This window comes from Dendrobates tinctorius, unplaced genomic scaffold (genome assembly GCF_039654945.1).
Source record: "Dendrobates tinctorius isolate UK_male_01 unplaced genomic scaffold, ASM3965494v1 ptg000060l, whole genome shotgun sequence".
NCBI classification, from domain to species: Eukaryota; Metazoa; Chordata; class Amphibia; order Anura; family Dendrobatidae; genus Dendrobates; species Dendrobates tinctorius.
In genome coordinates this window covers 75357533-75369718 of record NW_027361728.1, presented here as the reverse complement: position 1 = coordinate 75369718, position 12186 = coordinate 75357533, and the positions used below count along the sequence as shown (strand labels likewise).

Sequence of the window (12186 nt, the reverse complement as noted above, 5' to 3'; positions counted from 1 at the left end):
GCTTTCAGTCATAAAGGCACAGATTCAGTCACTAAGTGCATAGTGAGCGGTGGCTGAAACCATGCCCCGACACCAGCTGAAGCTCAGCATTAGAACTGGTTGTCAGTCGGTGCCAGGGGTGCGGTTACAGCAGCTGCTGATAATGCACCGAGAGGTGACTGAAAGCCTGAAGCTGCCATGAGGAATAAGTTAATTTCCTCCCAGCAGTGGGGCTCTCAGTTTGAGAGCTGAGCAGCTTCAGAACGCTATTAACCCCTTAAGGACCAAGCCACTTTGTAGGTTAATGACCAGGCCTTAATTTTGAAAATAGGACCACTGTCACTTTATGTAGTTATAACTCTGGAACGCTTCAACGGATTCCGCTGATTCTGAGACTGTTTTTTCGTGACATATTGTACTTCACATCAGTGGTAAAATTACTTTGATGACTTACGTTTATTTATGAAAATAACAGAAATTTGGCAAAAACTTTGAAAATTTTGCAATTTCCAAACTCTTTTGTACCCCTAAATCAGAGAGTTAGGTCACACAAACTAGTTAATAAATAACATTTTCCACGTGTCTACTTTACATCAGCACAATTTTGGAAACAATTTTTTTTTTTTGCTAGAGAGTTATAAGGGTTAAAAGATGACCAGCAATTTCTCATTTTTCCAAAAAAATTTAGAAACTTTTTTTTTTCTTTTAGGGACCACCTCACATTTGAAGTGACTTTGAGGTGTCAATATAGCAGAAAATACCCAAAAGTAACACCATTCTAAAAACTGCACCCCTCAAGGTGTTCAAAACCAGATTCAAGAAGTTTATTATCCCTTTAGGTACTTCACAAGAATTGAAGCAATGTGATACCAAACATGTATTTTTTTAAATTTTTTTTACATAAAAATGTATTTTTTTAGGGGAATTTTTTGTTACTTTTTTAAAAAAAAATGTTTTTATTACCTTGTCCCTTTATGGGACTTTTACTTATTCACTTTGATTTGCAGGTATAATACATTGCAATGCTGAAATACATGCATGGTCTCAGAGGCTTTCCGTAGATGGATGACCCAGGGGTTGTCATGACAACCCCGAGTCATCAAGGCACAGATTAGGCCCTGCGATTACATCGATCTGAAGGCAGAGGGAGCCCCCGACCCTCTGCCTCCAACCTGAATGCTGCAATCGCACTCGATTGCAGCAATCAAGGGGTTAACAGACAGGGGCGGGCGCCACTCCTGACTTAGTGCTGAAACTCAGCCACTGGCAGCGCTGAGCTCCTGCACTGACCAGGCAGGAGATGCTGAAATTTCAGCATCTCCTGCGTGCTCATGCTGTGATCGGTCGGTCAGATTGCCAACCGATCGCAGCATTCTGGGTGCGGGGACCGACGGCATGGGTCCCCGCACCTCTTTCCGTGCCTGTCGGCACTGAACTGTCACTGTGAGTTTACACGCAGTGACAGTTGAAATGCATGACGGGCATAGCCAGTCATGGTGCGGGAACTTACGTCTTGCCGTGATGGGCTATGCCCGTCAATGGACGTTAAGGGGTTAATCTGCATAATTATCCCCATATCTGCAGGTTAATACAACTTATTTTACATGATAGGTTCCCTTTAAGTGTATAGTTATAATGCAGATACTCCAGTCAACTCAAACAGCAAAATTCCCACACAATCTGATCAGATTAACGTATTCATCCAAGTAAACTTCATTTTATTAGACATGGTCAAAAATACAACTGAACAAAACAGAAGGCAAACTGGGTTGACGTTCCTGGATGAAACATTGCAAAGTGTGTGCTTTAATATAAAGACAAGAAATGAACAAATTGGACTCTGGCACATAAAAAAGTTTGGTCAATACATCGCCCACAAAACATTACACAGCAATGTTCTGCTGAACGCGGTTCATTTGCACATACAAAACATGACCCTTTTTTTTATGACACATAGACGCCATGCAGCAAGGCTGAGATTCCTTCTCCTGTAGTTTTTTTTTTTCTTAACAAATCTCTTCTCTTCAATTAAAAAGTAAAGTCATTTTATTTGGGAAATAATTTAAGGAAAAAATAAAAATGTAACTTTTTGGGTAATAATCCATAGACTTTCATAAAATGCAACTACATCCAGTCTCTAGAAAAGTTTGGCAATGATTATTGGAAAAAAAGTGAGTTCACTTTTCTAAAATATAAAATGTGGACAGCACTTCCAAATGAGCCACAAATATCTACCTTCATTACAAAGAACACAAAAAACTAAGATCACGGACAACAAGTAGATATGGTCACGTTGATGCCCAGGTTCCCATTATCAGCAAAAAGATGTGCAATCGCTGTGTCAAAAACTAAACAATCACTGTTCATGATGGCTGCCGCAACTCCATCGTGGATGGATCTCGGTGTGGCTTCCCAGGTTAGACGCCTACGGTTTCCATTCAGCTCAAGTCTGTAGGCAAAGTTTTCAGCCTGTTTTCGTGTCCCTATCAAGAGGACGATGGCAAAGAACTGCTGGTGTCCTTCATACTTCTCTTGTTTCTCCAGAACCAACATGAAGTGATGACTGAAACAGAACTGCATCATGACCCAGTCAACAGCTCCTGGCAAGTTAATGTCGGTAGCAAGGAAGACGATGTCTTCTCCTTGAAGTGTGGTAATGCTCTTGTGAGCATGTGTGAGGTGGGGCATAACCGCTTCTAGTGAACCTTGCCATTTGCACGAAGCTCCAGGGCAGGGGCAGGAGTAGGGGCGATATTCACAGATGTCCTCGTGTTCAGGTTTTTCTGTGTGATGTAGAGACAGAGAGCATCCGGTAGATGAATACTAGAAAAGAATAAAGCAGAAAGAATAATTAGAGCCAAAACTATGCCAAAAACCTTATTAGGCAACAAAGGCGGTAGTGCGCAGAAATAAACCGCCATATCAATACATATTCCTACTCTGCAAACATATTCAAAAAATAGGAGGATAAACAGAGTATCGGATCAGATATAGTAAATATATAACAATTTTATTAGTCACAATGCAATACATATATAAGTTAGTGCAATGGCAAGACACAGGACAAAGAGCTGGGAGAAAAGTCCCGTGCATATAAGTTTGTAACAATTTAAACAAACAAAGCATAAATCATGCTGTGTAAAAATGTAATGGCAAGCCGACCCTGAGGTACAACCCCATAGCCATCAGCCTAAGTGGATCAATCCCAAATAAAGATGCATGGGGGCTTACTGATAGAGATATGCTCGGTCACCAGGGCAGAGGGAGCTTTCTCAAGGGGAAACAATGCATCCACCCAAAGTGACAATCAGGAAAAAACTAAGTCATATTCTTAAGTGAATTAATCACCCAAAGTCAATGAAAATAGGGTACTTTATTCCCTATTTCAGGATATGGACAGGGTATACGGGAGGTTCAGAGGAATGCAGGGAGGATGGAATATAGGACCACATTTTCATCAGCTTGGTGAGTACGGCTTTTTTTATTCTCTTGTCAGCAATGTTTTACAATTGTTTTAAGCTGAGAACTACTCAACAGGTGACATGCCTACTGCAGCTCATGAATATGGCTGTTACACGAACGCATGAACACCAAAGTCACTAGTGCCGTGGTACGCTTTCTCATTTCATACTCTTAGGGTACATGCACACGCTGCGGATTGGGGTGCGGATTTGGCCGCGCGGATTTTGTAAAATCCACAGGTAAATCTGGAGGTCAAAAGACCTGCGGTTTATCTACGGATTGCTCTGCGGTTTTTCATCTCCTCAATGGAGATGGCAAACCACTGCGGAATTCGCAGAAAGAATTGACATGTCAATTCTTTCTGCGGTTTCAAAACCACAGGAAAACCGTGTGGAAAAATCCGCCCCGTCTGCACTGCGTTTTTTTATTCCCATAGGGAATAATAGTACTGTACACCGCAGCAGCCGAATCCGCTGTGCAACTGCAGCAGAATCAGCAGCGTGTGCACACAGCCTTAAAGTAAACCTGCCAGCAGGATTGTGCCAAGTAAACCAGCTGCCCAGAAGCACAAACAGTGTCCCTCTCTGCCTCTAAGATGAGGTACATGTTTGTGCTTTGGGGCGGCCTGTGGGAAGGTCTTTCCTTAGTTTCTCTGGCCTAGAGCATCAAGACTCTGCCCTTCAGTCCCGACCTGAAGCAAGGGCATATCATTAACTGAAAACCTCTAACACTCATTACACAAGATGGATTTCTTCACCCCAGGTATCATTTTAATCAGTATAACAACGCCAAACTGATCATGCCTGTAGTTAAGGCTGGTTTCATACTTGCGTTTTTCCCTCCTATCTTTTACATGGGTGCGCATACACATGCGTTTGTACGTGCATGCTTTTTTTTGTAGTGTGTGCTCGGGCGCACAAAATGCATCCTGTTGCATTTTTTGTTAGTCTGACTTGCCCCAAAAAACGCATGCGCACGCAATGCGTTTTTTTTTTTTTTTTACAGCAAAACACCCATTATAGTCTATGGGTGCGCATTGTAATGTGCACGTATGCGCAAAAAAGCATGCATTTTTAATAAAAACGCACCAAAACCCGCAAAAAATGCACACAAACGCATGATGAGTTTTTTTCATGCGTTTGTGTGCGCAAAAACCGCACCGCAAAAAAAAACACAAGTGTGAAAGTAGCCTTACTTTGCAAAATCCTGCTGACAGGTACACATTAACTTGTACTATAAACTAAAAGGGAACCCGTCACATGTCCTTTGCAGCATGTAAACTGTCTCCAGTGCGTCGTTAGTGATGCAATTCGCATTACTAACACGTTTTTTCCATTAAAAATTGTCTAATCATGTGTAAAAAGCCCTTCTTTAGTTAGATCGTACCTACTCATATAATCATAGGGGTGTGCTTCATTTTATTCAGTCACTGTTGGCGGCGCCCACGAAATTTGAATGAGGTTCCTGGGATTGCCCCGACATGACTCACATCAGCTTCGGAAAATCCTGCACAGTGTCAATTGGGGAGCCGTGCATGCGATGTGACGAGTGGCTCCGGCCGCACACAGTGAAGCAGGGTACTACATACATGCTAGTCACAGCGCATTCACGGCTCCCTAGTTGACACTGCGCAAGCACAAAATTTCCAAATCTGATGTGAGTGACGTCGGAGCAACCCCGGGAACCTTACAAATTGCGTGGGAGCCACCAACAGTGACTGCATAAAATGAAGCACACCCCTATGACTAAATGAGCAGGTACGATCCAAATGTATGAAGTACTTTTTGCACATGATTAGACCGCAGTTTAAGGAAAAACGTGTTAGTGATGCACACTGCATCACCAACCACGCACTGGAGACTGTTTACATGCTACAAAGGACATGACAGGTTCCCTTTAATATAAAACCAGACACCTTTGGCGTCAAAATGACTGTACAAAAGTGTTTCATGTATACATGTACTGTGCCATGTGAAAAATATGATTGTGGAATTAACCCCAACTCATATACCTTATTCTGCACAGAAAACATTATTACTGGCAGACAGATGGCACGTCAACCCCCTGCAGATAAAGGGCAAGCTGGCGAGGGGGTTATCTGCCAGGGTTCACACATGTGATTGGAAAATCCAGGCAGACATTTCTATCATATCACACACTTCTAGTTACAGAATTACAATCTTGCTTCAAATTAATGAGAGCCCCTTAATTTAACCCTGCATTGTCCACTTCCATTAATGTTGCTTATGTAATCTGACAAGGCCACAAAGTGTACATTCAACTGGCTACCATATAACATCTGTAGTCAAAATACTACAGAGAACAGCCTGTTATAGTCGTAAAAGGGACACAAAGGACATCATTGTACAGTAATGTAATCTGCCTCAATCAGGACATGCCCTACATACTTAAAATACCTTTTTTTCCCTCAAGCAGATCTCTACTGGAAAATGAATCAACCAAGAGATGCGTCTCTAGACATTTGCTGAAGAATTAATCTCAGGATTTACTACAAGGCTATGTGCACACGCTGCAGATTTGGCCGCTGCGGATCTGCAGCCGTTCTGCAGACAGTGTACAGTTGCATGTTATCCTATGGGATTTACAATCTGCTGTGCACTTGCTGCGGATTTTTAACTGCGGAAAAGCTGCGGTTTTGAATCCGCAGAAAGAATTGACATGTCAATTCTTTCTGCGGATTCTGCTGCGGTTTGCCACCTATTCCATTGTCCAGGTGGCAAACCGCAGGTCATTTTACCTGTGGTTTTACCTGCGGTTCTGCAGATAAGAATCCGCAGACCAATCCACAGCGTGTGCACATAGCCTTAGGCCATGTGCACACGGTGCAGATTCTGCAGCAGATTTGGCCCTGCAGAACTGCACGTGATGCACAGTACCATTTAAGGCTATGTAAAACAAAAAACGCTGTGCACATACTGCAGATTTTTCCGCGCAGATCTGGTGCGGAATAAAAAAAAAGCAGCATGTCGCTTCTTTTGTGTGATTTTGCTGCAGTTTCCCACCTGCTCCATTATAAAAATCTGCACTAAAACTGCAGGTAAAACTGCAGGTAAAACGCAGGTCATTTTACCTGCAGATTTAGTAAAATCTGCATGGAAAATTCCACAGCAGAATCTGCACCGTGTGCACATAGCCTTAGGCTGGAGCTACATGGCAATGCAAGTAAATGGGGATGCATTGCAACCATTAGATTATTGCCTATGGAGAGGTTGAACTTTGGGCTGCTTGTTTGTCACTGCACCCTAAGGTCGCAATGCGACTATTCACTTGTTCTGCGTTACGAAGAATCAGTGGCATAGGACAAAACAGAGGTCAGAGCCAAAGAAGCCGTGTAGCCTCAGCCTTAACCCCTTAATGACATCTGCCATACATGTACGAAGCAAGTCAGGGCCGGGTGTATGAAATGGGCTCGTGGAGTGAGCCCACCCCATACCTGGCAGATGACGGCTGGGACATAGGCAGGACCTACCTGTAAGAGCCACGGGTGGAATGGAGGCCTGTGTGCAACTGTTAACCTGTTAAATGCCGCTGTCAGACTGACAGTATGCCGGCATGGGGACGTGGCATTCTATGTGACTGAAGAACATTTCTAGCATAATTTTTGCCACTGAAATTTGCATACATTTTGATGCATTAAACGGGCAGGCTTTGCCAAGCCGCATCTCAGGTTCTCGCAACAAGGCTAGACAGGACTGGTGTAAAGTGGAGTGAAAATATCTTCATGAATTAGTCCTAAAATTTTTATGAAACAAATGCAAAAGCTATATTTAGGCAAATATGCATATCCAGAAAAAAAAACAAAAATATACGGGGCAGTGGTGCTTATATAATGTAAAAATTTATTTGTCTAAATAGATTTTTACATTAAGCACTAGTTCCCAGTATTTTTTGCATTTCTTCTGGCTGCTCTCCACACCGATCAGTGGTCAGACACACCATATCCAGTGGTTCCATCTGCAGTTGCCAACCACATACAGCCGTGGTATCCATCACGTCTGCATAGGTGATGTGGCTACTCACAGCAACACACTTCATTTTAGCTGATACAGTAATACCATTGTGATACGCTCCACGGAATTTCTTCTCTAGAGCTCTTGCTATGTGGCCACACACACAAAAAAAAAAATCCTAAGGCTACTTTCACACAACAGGTTTTTTCCAACAGGCAGGATCTGGCGTAAATTGTGGAAAACTGATGAAACGGATCTGTTTTTCCGCCGGATCCGTCTAGCTGGCTAGTAATGGATGAGGGCCTCACTATATGTTTCCTGGGGGCTGGCCAATTGGATCTGAGCATGCTCAGACTTAACTGGATCTGATGGCTGATTCCATTTTTTTTCTGGATCCGGCGCCCATTGACTTGCATTGTAGCAAAAAGATCCGGCGCTGTCCGGTTTTTCGCCGCAGACAAAAACGTTACTTGAGCCTTTTTTTCCAGCCCCGGAATCAAACATTTAGCCGGCTCGTCGAAAACCGGATGAAACGGAAGGCCATGCGGCGAGATCCGGTGTTAATACGAATCAATGAGAGAAAACTGGTTCCGGCGGCAGATTTCGCCAGATACGGTTTTTCTCAAAATAGCCGGTTCCTGCATGTTGGAAAAAACCTGATGTGTAAAAGTAGCCTTACCTTCTCTGGACATAATATTACATCGCAGGGAGAGTGCTGGTGTATGGAGTGGTTTAGGAGCAGATCACCATACAGCTGGTACCATCACTGATCGCTGTTTAAATACCACTGTCAACCTCTGACAGCAACATGCAGCATCATGATCTCAAAAGGATCGTTTGTAGCAGGGCTGTGGAGTCGGTAAGCCACAGTTGCGACTCCGTCTCCTGGATTTTATCAGGCTCCGGCTCTGACTCCTTCATAAATGGCCAATTCATAACAACAAATTTACTGTTGTAAAATATTATACATCGTGCTTATTCAGTTTCTCACCATCATATAAGTAATCAGACCACTTAGAGCAAAAACTACATTTATTAGAATACAATTAGAATATAGCAAATAACTTTTATAAACTTTTCTAAACTGTAAGTAAATATGCAATAAACACTTTTATGCAGTTAATAAGAAGAAATCTATAAATTTGTCCTCAGAAAAAGTATTGCCTCTGTCAGATCCTCCTTCATGGATGCCCTCAAATCTGATCTAATTATTTTGAGAGCAGAGAACAACCTCTCTACACTAACTTGTGTTGGTGGCAAAGCAGTAACCACTCGGGCAACATCTCTGACAATGTCAGGATACAGAGGAATCGCTCGTTGCACTGTTATTTTTGATGAACGGTCAAATTTCTCAATTTCTTTTAGTGCACATGAAAAATTCTGCTGAAATGTACTGGCTGTGTTCCTTGATGGGGATGACTCTTCTTCTATGCGGGAACGCTTTGCACGGTCCTTGTGATCCAAATATTTTTCGAAATTAAAGTCTTCATCAGTTGATGATGAGGGTGAAGATGTGGCAGGACGACCAAATTCTTCTTGTTCCTCCTGACTGTTCTGCAACCCTTTCATCCTTACTGCTATTTCAAACAGAGCTTCTTTTCCTTTACTTAGCTGTTGATCATCTAGAAGAATCCGATGCATTGGGTCTACATAAACAGCTGCCAAAAGAATGTTATTTTGTAATAGTAGCTCCTCTCTCCGTTTCATTGATGTAGCAATGCCACTTGCAATTAGCCCTCCTCTTTGGGACAGGCGAAACATCAGGTTCTTCCACTCCTTTAAGAAAATACCTGGAGTTAAGTCCTCTGCTTGTAATTTTTTAGTCACTGTAAATGGGTGCTCTAGCAATTTTTCCAGCTCAGTCACCTGATTCCACTGACTTTCATTTAGCGTCAGTTGAGGGTTAGCCATGTCTACAAGAAAGGTTTCCAGTTCAACCAAGCGCTGAATCATTAAGTACTGCCCCATTGTGTGGCTTGATCAATAATTGCCCCTTTTCCAGCACGTCTCTTCAAAATTGAGTCAACTTTAGGGGTTCTGGCAACAGTAGCCAATTTTCTCACCTTGCCAATCAGTGCAGCAGCATGTCCTTCTTGCAGACTGTCTCTTATAGCCAGCTGTAGCGTATGCACAACACAGCGCATGTGATGAATGAAAGAACCTATTGACACAGTTTCAACAAGATCTAAACTATCATGTTGCTGTTCATCTGAAGCAACTTCAGTTTGCTCCTCAGTTACAATACTGTGTTCCTCTATTTCAAACATTTCTGTGTCTGTGGACCCAGAATGTTCTTCTAGCTGCTGGTCACCATCATTACTCTCATTCATTAGCTTAATAGTACTTATCATATTTGAAGCATTGTCAGTTACGACAGAAAGAACTTGCTCTTTTTTAAGTTCATAGTCTTGCAGAACCTTTTCTACCAAGACCTGGAGAAACTCACTGGTGTGATGAGCTTTGGTGTCTTTTACTGCCAATGTCTTGGTAACTATTTCATTTTTGTCACAAACAAATCGGACATTGATGGCAAAATAGTTCACTCTGTGACGTGTGCAGGCATCCATTTTAAGAAACAGAAAGCGTCCCTTGAGAGTTTTTTTAAGTTCTTCCTTTTGTTTAAAAGCTTCTTCGATTACTAATTTTCTAATACTCTCTCTCTCCAGAGAAACACCAAGCTTGCGGGCCATTTCCCCATTCAGACACATAAAAGCTGGTCGTGAAAATAATGAAATAGGCACACTATCCTTTACAACAAGCTCTATGATCTGTTTTTTAAATGTATCTACTGTCATTGTCACAGTAACTTTGTCACTGACAAAATATCTTGCAACTGATGGCTACAAAGTTCTCTGCTCCTTTGTTTGGCTGGATGAGCTGGGCACTGGTTCATTGGTTTGGATGCAGTCTCTCTCATCCACTGCTTTCAGTACTTCTGGATGAAAGCGCTGTAAATGTCTCTTTAGATTAGAAGCTCTGGTAGGAGCATTTTTATCTTTGCCTGAATATGCACTCATCTTGGCTTCACAGCATTTGTTTTCGTCTGGATCATTTGTCATACACTGACAGACATAATGTTTTCTATCTTGAGTGATGGTGAAATGTTCAAATACAACTGATTTAATGTGATGCTTCTTTGACATTCTCAGGTTTTTAATTCTGCATTCACAATCCAAATGACAATTGTTTTTCCTAAAAACAAATTGTACAAAATTATTGCCAGGTCGTACAACTGATATAGTGGTCAGTAATACTGTTATTATTCCTCATGTACTCACAGTTAACTGATGCAAAGTTTGTTGAAAGGATAATACTTCTTACAGTCTTCCTCTTCTGAGTAGCAGGCAGCTGTGAGATGCTTGGAAGACGCACACCTAGTATGATCTAGTCTAGAGGAGGAGCTTTACTACTAAGAATTTGCAACACATTTTCAGTTTCATACATTGTAAGTAGGGGGGTTGGGGCAGCATGAGGTTAACCAAGTATAAGATTAGATAAGGGCAGTGGAGAACAGTGACACACAAGAAGTAAGAAATGTCTCTATCTCCAGCAGAACTGCTTATCACTGTTGTTCATAGTTTGATAGAACATATATATTTGAGTAACATTTATAAAATTCATATGAAAGTTCAATTATGAAATATGAATACTTTTTTTTTTAAAGTCGGAGTCGGTACAATTTCTACCGACTCCAACCAAAACTAACTCCGACTCCACAGCCCTGGTTTGTAGTGGTGCTTAATATCCCCTTTCCTAGCCAGGTAAATGCCAAGTATCCGCATCACCGCAGGCTTGGTACTCCAGTAAAGTCTAGTTTCAGTATCAAACAATCGCAGGTTCAAGTCCCCTAGGAGGTCTGGCGCTCTGCAGGTGGCCCAAGGTTGGCCGCTCTATAACTTTACATATTCTGCCACATCTGTGGGTCCTGGGTAGGCACTTTCTAAACATGTGACAGAATGGTACTAGTGTAAATAAATGAGCATTCACCAGCTCTGCAACACTTTCACTATTCTCTGCTAGTGCTGCTATAACAAGTTCTTTATGGGCTTGCCAAACGTGACATGATGCCCGCAGACCATTCCATCAAAGTATGCTTTCCACAAGGTCACTCCTTCCCTTCCGAGCCCTGCACCCAAACAATAGTTTTCCTCGACGTATGGGGCATCAGTGTACTCAAGAGAAATTGCCCAACAGATTTTTGGGTCCTTTTCCTCCTGTTACACTTGTGAAATTAAAAAAATTGGGACTTAAGTTACATTATTGTGGAAATTTTTTTTTATTTTCACAACTACTTTATAATTTTCTGTGAAGCGCCTGGAAGTTTCTCACAACATATCTAGATAAATTACTTGAGGGGTTCTAGTTAGTCTCTGCCTGATGAAGAGACCCGAGTAGTCTCGAAAGCTTGCAATTGGTTACCATCTTTTCAGTTAGCCATTAAAAGGTATCAACCAATGAGAACTCAATTCTGAGTATTCTTGAGGGGTCTAGTTTCCAAAATGGGGTCACTTGTGGGAGATTTCCACTGTTTAGGCACATCAAGGGCTCTCCAAACACGACATAGCGTCTGCTCTCTATTCCAGACAATTTTGCACTCAAAAGTCGCTCCTTCCCTTGCACCTAAACAGTGGCTTTCCTCCACATATGGTGTATCGGCATGTTCAGGAGAAATTGCACAACATAAAACTAAACACACTAATATACTACACATGATTATACGTCAAGGAAACGAAGTCAAGGTACCTGGAGAATAAGACCATTCATATACACAGAC

General features: G+C 42.0%; 1 protein-coding gene across 2 annotated transcripts in view; it reads right to left on the bottom strand.

Moving 5' to 3' along the window:
• The window catches only part of SIAH2 (siah E3 ubiquitin protein ligase 2), a 200541-nt gene that overhangs the window by 173623 nt on the left and 14732 nt on the right, over nucleotides 1–12186 (bottom strand). Inside the window, exon 2 of one of the 2 annotated variants that reach the window (XM_073579070.1) lies at nucleotides 1681–2802. The exons of the other annotated variant lie outside the window; for it this stretch is intronic. Coding sequence (XP_073435171.1) covers nucleotides 2245–2802 — 558 coding nt within the window. The 3' untranslated portion in view covers nucleotides 1681–2244. Of the gene's footprint in view, nucleotides 1–1680; nucleotides 2803–12186 lie in introns of those variants that run through there. 2 annotated transcript variants of the gene reach the window in all.